The sequence below is a fragment of the Ascaphus truei genome, chromosome 9 (assembly GCF_040206685.1).
Source record: "Ascaphus truei isolate aAscTru1 chromosome 9, aAscTru1.hap1, whole genome shotgun sequence".
In the NCBI taxonomy this organism is placed as follows: domain Eukaryota; kingdom Metazoa; phylum Chordata; class Amphibia; order Anura; family Ascaphidae; genus Ascaphus; species Ascaphus truei.
The window spans coordinates 43895036-43910676 of record NC_134491.1 but is presented as its reverse complement, the minus strand read 5'-3'; the positions used below and the strand labels follow the sequence as shown (position 1 = coordinate 43910676).

The following is a 15641-nucleotide window of genomic DNA, read 5'->3' as shown; positions in this document are numbered from 1 at the left end:
ACAATATCCTGTATCGGGGAGCACTGGGAACCCCATGTACCTTATCTGTAAAGTACAAATACAACTGATTATTGCCACTGTGTATGAAATCTCCTGTTATTTTGGTGGATCTGTTACTGCTGTGAAGCGCTCCTATATAAATAAACATATACACAAAGTAGCTCCCGTTCCAGATTTAGTAATAAGGTGGCGATTACCTGTACCTTCTCGGAGTAATGAAAGGGGATTTCTGCTGAAGGCGCCGTCCTTCTTTCCCTGTCTGAACAAGTCTTGTACAAATTGTCTGTCTTTTTCATTCTGAAATGAAACTAAAACTACTAGTTGAATAGTTGATGCAAACAATATTTTATAACATCTGCTTTAAAAGACTTTCTCTGTTTATGTTTGGGTAACATACGCACGGTGAAAACAAGTGCAGAGAATCTCTAAAGAAGTCTGACACCGCCTTTTAAAGCCGCAAAACGTGAAATCGTATGCGTTGTGTTTTATTTATTATTTTGTGTTTAAATCTGTTCTGTAGAATTAGATAATAGTGACGTTTTGATTTCTATAGCAGGTTTATCCCACCACCCCAGCAGTGCAAGATCTTTGCAACACTTCCCTGTCTGGGAAATATTTTGTTGCCAATATTCCCAGCAGTTAGACCTGTAAACTGTAACAATAGATAATGTTACCTTAGTAGTATAAGGATACATTGTAGCTGCTGCGTTACACTGACTGAAGCGGCCATTATGTTAAACACACAATAAAGATTTTGACGGTCTTATAACGGGAGCACCAGCTTGGGTAATAGTGTAGAATTATACATTGTCACGCGCTTTACATACTCAAATAAGGAGAAAACATTGGAAAGTAGTATCGCTGCTTTAAAAAGATTGTGCAATAAGGTGAATCACAGTACCACTGCTCTCTCTCACATTCTAATTGAATTCAGTAAGTGTTGGTTACAATTTTTATTCACATTCTCTTTGATCTGAGTGAAGGAGATGTTACCTGTTGGGAGTTTCAGTGTAACATTTTTTTTTTTTGGTCCTATAGGAAAGCATCACAAACGAGATGTATGGTTAGATTATTACTTCCATATTATCTAATGCAGCTTTTGCAGTGTATAGCGCAGGGAAATCTGACTTTAGGTTAATGCAGGGAAATCTGACTTTAGGTTAATGCAGGGAAGTCTGACTTTAGGTTAATGCAGGGAAATCTGACTTTAGGTTAATGCAGAGACGTTTTTGTTCCTTTTGTGAAACAATGTAGTAATTTTAACAAGATTCCTCTGCTTGACGTTGCAGTAAGTGGACCGCTGAGACCTCCGGCCGCACCAACGCCATGCCTCACATCAAAACATACATGAGGTTATCGCCAGACTTCCAGGAGCTCGCGTGGTTTGTGGTGACAAGGTAAATACGTGGCCATCTGCAAAATCTATTTCCCATAGGAATCCTGCCGTGCTGCTGCAGATGCAATCCTGATACCTTCGCAAAAAAAACATTTCAATGTGACCTTTCAGTGAGCGTTTGTATTTGCTTCACGGTGACGTCTGCTTGGATTTGGGTCAGGACAAGATAGTTGCCACTTCATAGGATTTAATTATTTTGTTGGCTAATGATTTCAGTCCTTTAATATGATGAAAGCTAAGAAGACATTTAAAAAAAAATAATATGTAAAGGGCACAGAATTCGTTTGTACTCTGTCCTGTGTCTGTCGGAAAACCTTTTTGGAAGGTTGCATTATCATTGTAATTGCTCGAGAGTCGTCTTAAAGAGAATCAGGAATTTTCAGCTCTGTCTGACCCAGATTGTAAAATATTCAGCGACATAAAATTAATTTTTTAACTTTCATTTGCTGGTCTGACGGATTGCAGCCCGCTCGAGATAGTGTTTGGAGAGTAGAGCTCGGATTGTAAGATTTAGGTCCGATTATTACAGACTGCTCCTGAAGGGAGAGGGGGGCATTTGACTGCACTTCCTTTTAACCCAGTGGTTCTCACCTCCAGTCCTCAAGACCCCCCTTCCCCCCCCACAGGTCAGGTTTTCAGGATATCCCTGCTTCACCGCAGGTGATGCAGTCTTCGACTGAAACACTGACTGAGCCATCTGTGCTAAAGCTGGGATATCCTGAAAACCTGCCCTGTTGGGGGGATCTTGAAGACTGGCGTTGAGAGCGCCTGCGTTAACCGATTTCTTTCGCTGCTGTGACAGGGATACTGATGCAGTTTCCCCTGTTTTGGAGGGGGGGGGGGGGGGGCATGAGCTTATTGTTTTCTTCTTCTTTCCTTTCCCCCTGGTCTGCATATTTCACCGTGATCCCTCCAGCATTTCCCACGCTCAGGAGCAAAATCACGGTTTTATTGAGTTCTGAAGGATCTCCTTCAGGGTAACTGTGTAAAACAGGCGCTTTTTAAATTCCTACCCGATCACTGCAACAGAGGGATCGTCCCTTTATGTTAGTTGCGAACCCTTCTCTAGACCAGGGGGGCGCAAACTTTTTTCCCTGCGCCCCCCTGCCGGCTGTCCCCTCACTCCCGCGCCCCCCCCCAACCCCAACTTACCCTCGCACCGGCGTAATGACGTCACGTTGCCATAGCAACGTGACGTCACATGACCTCGCAGCGTCATTTTGACGCCGCGTTGCCATGGCGACGCCGGGAGGAAGCCGCCGGAGCCACGGGTAAGTATGGTTTACAGAGGCCCTGCAGCTCCCCCGGCACTTAATTTAAGTGCCTTCGGGAAGCGCGAGGGGCCTCTGTAAACCCCGCGCCCCCCGTCGGCAGTCTCGCGCCCCCCCTGGGGGTCGCGCCCCACAGATTGTGCACCGCTGCTCTAGACCATACCAAAAGGAATGTGCATTGTTCTATTCTGGGAAATTGTATTGTATGTCTATATTTTTTATAACAGCAGTAAAACACGTGACAAACATATAGATAACAAATAATATAAATAACTCATAACGGGAAGAAGTGCTTGAGACATAACAGTAACATTTTGGAAAGGGAGTCCCTGCTCCGAAGAGCTTACAATCTAATTGGTTGGTAGGAAGGACGTATAGAGACAGTAGGAGGGCGTTCTGGTAAGTGTGTCTGCAGGGGGCCATGATATGTATCATGCGTATAAAACTATCACTCAAATGACTTCCGTTTTGGGCCTAAGCTATCAAACATGTCTTGAATAATGGAGAAATGATACATGAACCCAGTCGTCACTCCATGCTTTTCAGCACGGTCTATATGGTATTCATATTCTGGTAGCAAAGGGTTCAACGTGATGTGTTACATGGCCATGCGCTTCCACTGGAGTTTCGGGGAACATATCGATACTGGATTGTACTTGTAACTCATTCCTGTGCTGAGAGGACTGAGAGAGGCCACGCAGAGTACTTTCCTGCCGGCCTCCCTACTGTGAGGGGGGGGTATAAAGTCTCTGATTGTTGCAGCAGGGTCAGGCTCCTTGTTTCTAGGCTGCATAGGAAGGTTTCCCTAACGCTGACCATGGCTGGCATGCCGGTGATGTCTGCCTATTCCATCAATGGAGCAGCGTTGCCCAAGTTGGGATGCTGGCCCCCTAGAAGACCCAGAAGACTTTCAAAGGGGAGTCCGAGCGAGAGAAGGGGCTAAATACACTGGGAGTGACAGGGGACAAAGAATGGCGCCCATTTCCGGCACCCATTTCCTGCTCCCATTTCCGGCGCCCATTTCCTGCGCCCATCTCCCATGAATATATGCCTCTACGTGGAATCCTTATTCTATTACATGGGATTTGTTTGTGGGAAGAGCACTGCAATAAAGCTTCATAGTTACAATATTCCTAATGTAGAATACCTTCCCACGGAGAAACAAAGACACATAGCACAGAGGGACCATAAGGCCCATTTCCCTGTCTTACTTTAACGCAAAGACCTCTGACCTGAGGCTTTTGCTATTAATCACATACATTTCTCTTGTCCCTAACAATACTGCAGCACTCTGAGGGGGACAGCACAGGGCACGCTGAGGCATTTACAGGGGGGGACAGTACACAGAAACTGTTACGGTTTTACTATTGCTGGCCTCATGGTCGCAGCGACTACGGTCCAGTCAGATTCTTCAGCAACTCTGATAGGCTAGCTGAGTAGTGAGGTCACGCGGCCAGCCTGTCCACCGTGCCGTACATTTTGATTGGCTCCTTGTCACAGGGTGGAGTGTGAGTACCGCCGTGGGAGACTGGTACACGCACACTGGTCTCACGGTTCTGTACCAGCCCAATCTGTACCGGTGGAATGTACGCTTCAGTACCAGAGAGGTTCTGCAGATGCATATCATGCCACTCTGGTACTGAAGGAGTTAAATGTTTTGCTCTGAGTGAGCGAATTAAAATCCAATGTTTCAGCAATTTATTTTTCCCTTTTTTTTGTTTCTTTTTTTTCCCTGACACTCTTTAGATGAAGCAGCGCATAATAAAAACTTACACATAAATAACATTGAAATTAGCACATTGAATTTGTTGCCTTCAGCTCCGTCATGCGCAGAAAAAATTAATATAGCTCAAAACGGTGATGCATATTGCCAGGGATAAACCTCAGAGGGGACGTGGGCGTTGGAAGAGCGTATCGATGAGCAATTTTGCAGCAAAATAATACTGGGAGACGAGATGAATTGGGCAGTGTTTCACCTATTTAACATATTTGGAACTAGAATACACAATAACTCATGCAGTGCATCCGATTTTATAATGTGTTGGTGCCTCATACTGTGCGCTAAATAACAATTTGGTGAGGATTAAAATAATTGATGAGAAGTAACTGGGATGCTGAGGGAAAGGGGGAGAGTCTTTATATTTGTTCCCTTTAATCAGTGGCACATGGCAACGTGTTGTATAACAAGGCGCAGGCAAGAACGCACTGTTAGGTAGGTTGAAGGTCGGAGAAAAGTGAAGTTTTTTTGATAAATTCCACCACCCTGAATTCTGCGGTGGAATTTAGTTTTGCTGGAAACAGACTGTTTCGTTAAAAAAAGAAGAAAAAAACGACAGATACTTGAAAGACAGTGGGCCGTGGCCGAGGGATTAACCCCTCCATCCATGCAAGGACCTCGAGACTGAGGGACTAACGCCAGGGGTCTCCAAACCTGTCCTCAAGAGCCACACACAGGCCAGCTTTAATGGATATCCCTGTTTTAGCACAGGTGGCTCAATCAGTGCCTCAGTGCTTGACTGGGCCACTGATTGAGCCACATGTGCTGAAACAGGGATATCCATAAAAGCTGGCCTATGGCTCTTGAGGACAGGTTTGGAGACCCCTGGACTAAACTCTCCATCAATGCTAGGACCTCATGAAAAAGGGATTAACCTCTCCATCAATGCTAGGACCTCATGGTTAATGGACTAACTTCTCCATCTATGCAAGGACCTCATGGCAAAGGGCCTAACCTCTCAATCCATGCTAGAACCTCGTGGTAATTGGACTAACTTCTCCATCTATGCAAGGACCTCATGGCAAAGGGATTAACCTCTCCATCCATGCTAGAACCTCGTGGTAATTGGACTAACTTCTCCATCTATGCAAGGACCTCATGGCAAAGGGATTGACCTCTCCATCCATGCTAGAACCTTGTGGTTAATGGACTAATTTCTCCATCTATCCAAGGAACTCATGGCAAAGGGGTTAACCTCTCCATCTATGCAAGGACCTTGTGGCTGAGGGACTAAGCCCTCCATCTATGCTAGGACCTGTAGAGCTATTGAGACGAGCCCATGTGTTCCAGTTACCCCCAGCCATTTAATAAAACCTAAAACCTAGTTACTCCAGACATTCTGTTTTCTTAAAATCCCTTTAACTGCCACCTACGTAATCTGGGACTTTGATATTTAGCACTTGGGGACTGTAGTGTTTTTATAATCTGTGCCATAAAGTGCTCCGCTCCTTGGATAGCGCCTCCTATAGTAAGAGTCTGGTAGTAAAGTTCTCCCTTTTTGTGTGGAAGGTGCACTCTTTTCCTTCTGGTCATTGGCCGCACAGCACTAGTTATCTCCATGAATGTAAACGGAGCGGGAGAAGGACATGTTCCTGCTAACACTGGTTGCCATAGAAATGGCTGCAGTACTGTTTTTGTGGTCTTAATTTAAAATGCCAATATTTCCTTTTTGAATTGAATAATTTAAAAAAAAAATTTAAAAATCATCCAATGGCGAGAGCAATTTATCATTCGATCTGCCGGTGCGGGTTACTAGGAGGCACTGATAAAAGATAGCCCCTGTAACATGCAATGGTGCACTTGTACATGCAATGCATGTTCTCGCCCTCCAGCCTGTGAAATCTAACTTACTGGAAGACCATCTATCCATTTTAGTCGGGCGTGGTCTTCAGTAGAGACTCCGCCGCTTTTCAGCTGAGAATATATCCATGAAATTGTCATTCTCTCACACACGTGGGTTCTTATATTTGACCTCTCTCTATATGTCTTTGGCCTCACAAGCAAGGACACTGTCTGTCAGCTCTCCTTCATTGGAAAGCCAATGGCGTCTTCATACTTCACTGGTCACCTGACCCCAAAACCAATGGATGATTAAGACCAAGGCCAGTTTTTCTTCTGTTGTACAAAACTGGTAACATACCATCAAATGGGAATACAAATCCAGGACTTCCTCATTATCAATCTACTGACCTGGAGTTGGTGGCAGGTACGAGTTTATGATGGTAACGCCACAGTTTCTGAAGTGGATGAACCAGATTGGAGTCACATAGCTTGCTCTCTGCAGCCGTGCACAGGTCTAACAACTGGGATAGAGGGAGATAAACTCTGAGGTCATGATACAAAAATATCGTACTTTATATTAAACCAGCTGATATACCCGGCGTTGCCCGGCATTGAATTTTCCCGCTCCCCCTCTGTCTCCGCTCCCCCCTCTCTTCCCCCCCCCCCCATTGCCATCTCTCTCTCTCCGTTGCCATCTGTCTCTCTCCATTGCCCTCTCTTTCTCCATTGCCCTCTCTCCCCCCCCCTTCCCCTTTGTCCCCCGTTAACAGCAATCGTGGCCCCCTTGCACATGAATGTGGCCCCCCGTGTTAACAGCTGGGTCCCCCCCCCCGTTCACAGCCCTGGCCCTTCCTCCCCCCCCCCCTCCTCACATGTCCAATTCCCCCCCCTTCAGAGCTCGGTGGGTGGGTGAGTGACTGGGTGGGTGAGTGACTGGGTTGAGTGACTGGGTGGGTGGATGACTGGGTGAGTTACTGCGTGGGTGACTGTTGAGTGAGTGGGTGGGTGAGTGACTGGGTGGGTGAGTGACTGGGTGGGTGAGTGACTGGGTGGGTGAGTGACTGGGTGGGTGAGTGACTGGGTGGGTGGGTGGCTGAATGACTGGGTGGGTGACTGGGTGAGTGAGTGACTGGGTGGGTGAGTGAGTGACTGGGTGAGTGAGTGACTGGGTGGGTGAGTGAGTGACTGGGTGGGTGAGTGAGTGACTGGGTGGGTGAGTGTGTTATCTCTCTCTCCCCCCCCCCCCGCATCTCTTCTTCCTCCCCCCTGCATGTCTTCCCCCCCTGCTGTCCCCATACCTGAAGCAGCGGTGGAGGCTGCAGGTAGGAGCCGGGGAAGGGAAATGGCGGTGAGGTGCGGGTGCCGGCGGATCTGAGGCGGGAGGCAGCGTGTTTGCAATTGGTGTGGTACGGGTGAGGGGGTGTGGTACGGGTGAGGGGGTGTGGTACGGGTGAGGGGGTGTGGTACGGGTGAGGGGGTGTGGTACGGGTGAGGGGGGTGGGCTGCCCGCTCCCCCTCCTGGCCGTCTGCTTCCTCGCTTGGTCGAGGCGGGAGGTGCCGGGGTGTGAGGCAGTGGCCCTGCGGCAGGGGTGTGAGCTGGGAGGCAAGGCGGGAAGAGCGGCTGGAGGGGCAGGGGTGTGAGCTGGGAGTGGAGGCTGGAGACGCAGGGGTTTGAGGCCCAGCCAGCAGGGGTGTGAGCTGGGAGGGGAGGCTGGAGGCGCAGGGGTGTGAGCTGGGAGGGGAGGCCGGAGGCGCAGGGGTGTGAGCTGGGAGGGGAGGCCGGAGGTGCAGGGGTGTGAGCTGGGAGGGGAGGCTGGAGGCGCAGGGGTGTGAGCTGGGAGGGGAGGCTGGAGGCGCAGGGGTGTGAGCTTGGAGGGGAGGCTGGAGGCGCAGGGGTGTGAGCTGGGAGGGGAGGCTGGAGGTGCAGGGGTGCGAGTCAGCGGTTTACTTACCTGGTCGGGAGGTGTCTATGTGTGTCGGTCTGTGTGTCTGTGTGTCTGTGTGTGTGTCTGTGTGTGTGTCTGTGTGTGTGTCTGTCTGTGTGTGTCTGTCTGTGTGTGTGTCGGTCTGTGTGTGTGTGTCGGTCTGTGTGTGTGTCGGTGTGTGTGTGTGTCTGTGTCTGTCTGTGTCTGTCTGTGTGTGTGTCTGTCTGTGTGTGTGTCGGTCTGTGTGTGTGTCTGTCTGTGTGTGTGTCTGTCTGTGTGTGTGTCTGTCTGTGTGTGTGTCTGTCTGTGTGTGTGTCTGTGTGTGTGTCTGTCTGTGTGTGTGTCTGTCTGTGTGTGTGTCTGTCTGTGTGTGTGTCTGTGTGTGTGTCTGTCTGTGTGTCTGTCTGTGTGTCTGTCTGTCTGTGTGTCTGTCTGTGTGTGTGTCTGTCTGTGTGTGTGTCTGTCTGTGTGTGTCTGTCTGTCTGTCTGTCTGTGTGTCTGTCTGTCTGTGTGTCTGTCTGTGTCTGTCTCTGTGTCTGTCTCTGTGTCTGTCTCTGTGTCTGTCTGTGTGTCTGTCTGTCTGTCTGTCTCTCTGTCTGTCTGTCTGTCTGTGTGTCTGTCTCTGTGTCTGTCTGTCTGTCTGTGTGTCTGTCTCTGTGTGTGTCTGTCTGTCTGTCTGTCTGTCTGTCTGTCTGTGTGTCTGTCTGTGTCTGTCTGTCTGTCTGTCTGTCTGTGTGTCTGTCTGTCTGTCTGTGTGTCTGTCTGTGTGTCTGTCTGTCTGTGTGTCTGTGTTTGTGTGTGTGTCTGTCTGTCTGTGTTTGTGTCTCCACACCGGCCAATGAGATGTGTGAAGAGGAGAAGAGAGTGGCAGTTGGGTGACTTCATAGAGGGCGGGGCAGGGATACGGACCAATCTGATTGGCCAGAGGCTGGGACCAATCAGATTCACCACATCTACAACCCCACAAATTTTCAATTTTATATATTAAGATGAATATAAATACCATGAATTGCTATTTCTGACGTTTCCATGCAGCAAAAACGTGTTGTGTTTAAAATGGAGGAGGGGTGTTTACTTTCAAGACAAACAGCAAAAGCGAATATTTGCAACCGAGTCCTCCAGCTGATGGGTGCAGGCAAAATCCTTTTCAGCCATGGCCGTGCTTCCCATCTCATGTCAAATTGCTCTATTATGTGGCTGGAGCACCTTCCTTTCTTCTTTTGGACAGAAACAAAGCACCGTGTCAATTAATGTCAACCACGTGAAGTTCGGTTATGGTTCCTTAGCAACCAGCCGGCTACTTGTATCCAGGCAAGAGGAGCCAGAATGAGCGCACACACGGGCTTTGGGTTCAGGTGGGCGGGGAGTCTAATTGCTTAGTTACTTTGCCTGCAGAACATTCGCTGGAGTTTCTCACCGTTTGGAAATGGAAAGCTCTTTTCGCCTCTTTTATCTTGATCTTTCTTTCACGGTACAATCCCACTTGGCAACCTGGGTTGGATTTGTTTTTTTTTATTAATAATATTTTTGTTGTTTAAGACCTTTCTTTTATAAGCTTTCAGGCTCAGATTTGAAAAGCTAACGGCAAACAGCACAGGGTATAGCCAGACGTAATATTTTGGAGATTCAGTCCTGCTGCGCAGTCCTGCTGGGCAGGGTCGTGGAACCCCAGGGCAGGGTCGTGGAACCCCGGTTGGGAAACACTGCGTTATACTATGTAACGTTATCTATTTCTTTTTTTCCCAACACGAGCTCCTCAATTTAATGTAGGTTGAACAGATTCCCAACTGCACAACAGCAGACATACAACAGAACGTACGATAATTCTTCTTTCATCAGAAGCTACAGTATGTGACTTCTATATTCTATAAGCTATGTGATCTATAGGCGGATACAATGCCAGCCCCAGCAGCTTACAGTTAAGTATTCTTTAGGAAAATGTGGTCTTTTGTGGGGGGCATTAGGAACATCCTATTATCTTTGGGACACTTTTGTCTTTGGATGAGCCAGCACCGGATTCCCAGCGGCAGGCCTCTCTGCTGACTTGGGAGCCTGCCTTGCAGTATAATGACAGTATCCTGTTGCTGGCTTTATCAGTGCCTTTGATCTGATACAGTAGATGCTATATAAACATTCACACAGGACCCTTTTTATGCCCTAGTATAATTCCTTTGAGCGCTGAAAACAGAGCTAATATCTTGTCCACGAGCCAGCCCTACTTTCTTACCCCCAAAAACAAATGTACATTGTAGGGTTATCATCTTGGGAAAGCGACGATCTGTATGTTTAATATTATATGGTGTGATATATTGAGAACCCCAGAGGATCGGTGCAGCCTCACTGACACAAGTTTCATTCGAAGTAACCTTGAAACTATGGTTAAAAAAGTGCGTGTGTCCGTCTGCGTGTGTCCGTCTGCGTGTGTCCGTCTGCGTGTGTCCGTCTGCGTGTGTCCGTCTGCGTGTGTCCGCCTGCGTGTGTCCGCCTGCGTGTGTCCGCCTGCGTGCGTCCGTCTGCGTGCGTCCGCCTGCGTGCGTCCGCCTGCGTGTGTCCGCCTGTGTGTCCGTCTGTGTGTGTCTAAAGCACTACATTTTGTAATGAGGTTTTTTTCTTTCATCTAAAAATGGAATAAACAAAGTATACCAAATTAGATTATTCTGCATTTATCGCCACTCTTACTGTTGTCATGACAACCTTACAGTTTGACTAACAGCTGTGTAAGACATCTTTACTACAACCCACATTAATTGATGCACACAATGGAAGATATGCCAGGCGAGAATAAATGTATGAGTCTCTGAGTTTCTAAAGCCACGTCATGCCGTGTGATTAGGTTGAAAAGCAAGTATAGAGATGAACTTGTTATGACCTATTTGTCTAGCTCAGCGTTGGCCAACACCAGTCCTCAAAGCAGGTCAGGTTTTCAGGACATCCCTGCCTGCTTCAGCACAGGTTGCTCAATCAGTCGCTCAGTCTTTAACTGCATCACCTGTGCTGAAGCAGGGATAGCCTGATAACCTCACCTGTTGATGGCCCTTGAGGACTGGAGTTGGCCGCCCCTGGTGTAAATATAATATACATTAGAATGACAGCGGAGTCCATGTGAAAACTGCGCAGAATAGTGAGTCAGCGATGCCAGAGGGGTACAGCATTAAGTAAACGGTTATTGGTGGCGATACTGTTATCTTATTAGAAAGGAGGTGGCTGCACTTTTATTGTTTTTAATGATAATAATGAACATGTTTATAGATCCAGTTTATTTTTAACTCCTAAAGCCGTTTTCTCCGTGTGCTCTGGGCTCTGGCTCATTCTTTGCAGAATTTGTTATATTTTATTAGGCGGAAACAGGTTGGTTTGCCGGAGCTATTTTTAGTATGCCAGCCCTGTCGCAATGCTCATTACTGCCCAATTAATGCAGATTGTTACATTAGTTCCAGTCGTGGAAGCTTCACTGGTAAACTGGATTTCTGCTGGACTGGTGAATGTTTGCAGTCCCGCTTAGGAAATGATATTGAAGTTAAAGCACTCGGCCACATAACACCTTCACACCCATTTGAACATTAAAGGTACAATATGCATAATATCATAAAACACAGCTTGGTATTCGTACATAATGCCCGTATTAAGGGCTCGTTACTAGCTGGAGAGAAATGCTGTAATGACCCCAAAGGGGATTGTAAATTGCACTTTGATCTCTATTCCCTAATTCCTCTTTGCAAAGACTAATTCCTTAGCTCAGATACACCACGCTCCGTTAGGCTATGTAAACATCCTCACAGGCGACCAACAGGTCAGGTTTTCAGGATATCCCTGCTTAAGCACAGGTGGCTCCGTTTTCGACTGCAGAAGCAGGTATATCCTGAAAACCTGACCTGTTGGTAGCTTTTGAGGACTGGCGTTGGCCACGCCTGGCCTAAATGAGTGATGCCAATAGTAACGCTTATCCACTAAAAAGAATAACAACCTGAACCCAGTTTAACGCAATTCAATAGCGCAGTGTTCATTTTTACGGTTGGTCGTGATTATATGCAAAAGAGTGTCGTGTGGCCACTAAGGTTACTGAGCCACTAATTGAGCCAGCTGTGCTGAAGTAGGGATATCCTGAAAACCTGGCCTGTTTGCGGCCCTCGAGGACTGGAGTTGTGCAGGCCTGGGTTATACCTAAAGGTGGTGTTACTCCTATCCAGACACTGAAGGTGGTCTTTTTGAAGAGAGAGGGGGATCTGGATGTAAGGCTAAGACCAGCGTAATGTTACGTTATTGGAAGCTGATGCTAACATGATGTGAGTAATGTTTAAGTGGCATTGCTGCTTCTTGTGCTTTTGGGGGGTCGGGAGGGTTACGTTTGAAGCAGGGGGTCTCCGGAGCTGAACCGTTTTGATTTCAGCTTCGGGGACCCCCTGCTTCCCGAGACGCCTCGGAAGGTGATGTCGGAAGCTGCCCCTGCATTCCTTTTTTTTTTTACATTTGTTCAGAGCTATAGGGTTGACGCAGGGGGTCTCCTGAGCTGAGCCCTGTTAATTTCGGCTCTGGGGAACACCTGCTTTCCGAGATACCTCCGTAGGGGGCGCCGGTGGCAGATTTAAAGTTTCCGCGTGGCGCGGGCCAGCAGGAAGCATCACCTCTCGCCGCTTCCTATTGGCCACGTGATGACCCGTGTTTATTAAACGGTATACTTTAACTCATTCTCATAGATATGCTTTTATGACGCCATCACACCAGACGAGCTTCAAGTACGCTCCGTTGTCGCTTTTTCTGTGGCTCGCTGAATTGTCTCGCCGTTTGTGAGCGCGCCCAGAGAGCCCCACGGGCTTGTCTTTTGTCTAAAGTGGTACTTGTCTTACGTATTCTTCAGAGCCCTTATCGGTCCGGCTTTCATGTGGTTTGGTCCCTTGTGCAAATGGTAAGTAAGAGAAGGGGATCCCTGCTATCGATCAGAGCAAATAAACCAAAAGGCACATACAGTACTTGACATTCTCTTCAAACAGCCGCTTTGTCTCTTCCCAGAGCTCAACAAGCTGTATTCCCTGTCCCCTATTGTTCTGTGTTTGCAGCTATAGCAACATTGATCTGCTTGATGACTTAAGTCAGGGGCGGCCAACTCCGTCCTCAAGGGCCACCAATAGGTCAGATTTTAAGGATATCCATGCTTCAGCACAGGTGGCTCAATCAGTGGCTCAGTCTTTGTATCTGTGCTGAAGCTGAGATACCTGGAAAACCTGACCTTGGTGGCTCTTGAGAACGGAGCTGGCCGCCCCTGACTTAAATATTGTGCAGGACAGAGTTCTTAATGCATACGTGGCTAGTATCCAGTTCTCATTGGGGCAGTGTGTTATCGTGTACCGGCATTATTCCTTTAAATTGCTTAAATACATTTATTTTGTATGTCAGCAGATGTTATTCCTGTATACTATTTCCTTTTCTCACTCTCCTGTTCAGCTGCGGTCACATATAATTGACCAGTAGGTAGCGCGCAGTCTCGTGGTTGTGATGCACGAGTAACATATAAATACACTTGGTCGAGCGTTGCTGCGTTTCTGTGTATCCCGCAGGTGCGCTCACTAATGTCTTTCCCGTTGGCTCTTGGGAAAGTGGGTAACCGCAATGTTGTGTAATCTCCGGTTAATCCTGCCATGGGATTTAGCAACAAGTTAATTGCACTTCCAACTGTATTTTTTATCCTTTGCCATGAGAGGGGTTTGGAACGTGTTTATGACGCTTCGGCTAGCAATGGGGTATTGTTTCTGTAAACTGCAGTAGTATTCCTATTAATGGCCTCTTTGACAAAGCGCACGCATGCGCGAAACGCGTCAGAGGCTCTTCACACACTCGGTTTTTAGCAACAGATGATCCAATAAAGATTTCTTTCTACATGCTGATGCGATCCAGCCTCCGTCATTTTCCGGCTTTTGATACGCAGTGCGTGGCCTATTCTTTCCCCCCTTGGGATTCTACCTCCCTATTAATGGCGCTAAAGTCCAAACTAAAGTTTAAAAAACAAATCCTAAGAGTTGAACGTGCTCTTACAAATATTAGGCCCAGTGGAAATAATCAGCATTCAATACACCAAAGCCACTCCTTCCTATGCGAGAAACGATAACCGTGGTATTCCATACAGAAGTCGTAACTAGTAGAGATACAATCATTGTTAATAATTAGAATTCACAGATTGTAACATTTGACCTGTGTAGATGTGTTTGGGCCGCCTTCAAATACTGTATGTAAAACTCAAATCACCCTACAACTACAGCTCAACCCCCTTATAACGCTGTGCTTAGGGTCCAAATAATCACATCGCATTATAAGAGGATCGCGTTACAAATAATGTACTATTGTATGCATTTTACAATAAAGTATTTAAGATACCAACAATCGTGTTGTAAAGTGTTCATAAATACGTAAATTGGGAGCCGCGCTTGCATCGCGTTATAAGCGGATTCGCGTTGTAGCGGATGGCGTTATAACGGGGTTGAGCTGTATTACATTTGAGACAAGCCAGGGATTGTGTCTTCGGTTTGGCGGTTTCACAATAGGTAGGAAAACTGGGCGGGCCAAGTGGGTTTCTATGTAACATTCTCAATAGTTATTAACCTTCAACATTTGTCCAACCAAGGATAGAAAACATGGCGTGCAATAGGTTGCTGGCAAGCCGGTCAGTAAGGATGACCGATGATTGATTGCCTCAGTGACCATTTTGGTAAAGGGCAAATTCCCACTTAACATTTCGTTTCTTCCTAGCAACACTGAGACCCCAGTGGATACGTTAATAAAGGGGTGGACTTGTTGTATACAGGCAGTCCTCGGTTATCCGACACAATGCGTTACTCAAAATGGCGTTGGATAGCGAAACGTCTTAAAGTGAAACACGTTTTCCCATAGGAACACTGTTTAAATGAAAGGATCCGTTCCTGAAGGCTGTTTTAACACTAAAATACACCAAATATTTTATGCAGGCAATAAGATACGCAGCACACACATAAATTATATAGTGTATATACTGTATTATATATATAATATAACATTAAATATAATAATATATTATATAGTATAATATTATATTATATAATATATATATTATACACAAACAACTTTGCAAAGCGTCGTAAGAGCGTTGGATAAGCCGTTTTGGCGTTGTAAAAATGAACATAGATATGCATTGCATAGCGTTGGATAAGCCATTCGTTGTAAAGCGAAGCGTTGTAAAACGAGGACTGCCTGTATATGAACCTCGAAAGCATCAGTTCACATTTTTGCACATCTTTTTTTCCTCTTCTGAAAATGACCATTTTTCAGTGTAGAACGGAGTACACGCTCCCAATGTGCTCCCGCAATTACACCAAGAGAGAGAGAGACCCTGCGAATAACTTTGCTTTATCTGTCCTAATGTCACGTTACCGGTGAGGCCAGATCACCTGTATGAGGGGTGCTGTCCCAGCACCGCCAGATGAACATGTACAAAACAGTCGGAAGTAGTAACCACGCGACCCATT

The 15641-nt window shown here is 46.8% G+C and overlaps 1 protein-coding gene and 1 long non-coding RNA gene across 5 annotated transcripts in view; one reads left to right on the top strand and one right to left on the bottom strand.

Moving 5' to 3' along the window:
* The window catches only part of TDP1 (tyrosyl-DNA phosphodiesterase 1), a 67057-nt gene that overhangs the window by 36194 nt on the left and 15222 nt on the right, over positions 1-15641 (top strand). For all 4 annotated transcript variants that reach the window (XM_075614567.1, XM_075614569.1, XM_075614566.1 and 1 more), the window contains one exon: positions 1290-1397. In XM_075614567.1, the coding sequence (XP_075470682.1) occupies positions 1290-1397 (108 nt within the window). The remainder of the gene's footprint in view (positions 1-1289; positions 1398-15641) is intronic.
* On the bottom strand, positions 200-9003 carry LOC142502903 (uncharacterized). The gene is made up of 3 exons (XR_012803893.1): positions 8179-9003; positions 6635-6747; positions 200-308 (listed from the first exon to the last, which is right to left on the bottom strand). It is a non-coding gene; the product is annotated as an uncharacterized LOC142502903 (long non-coding RNA).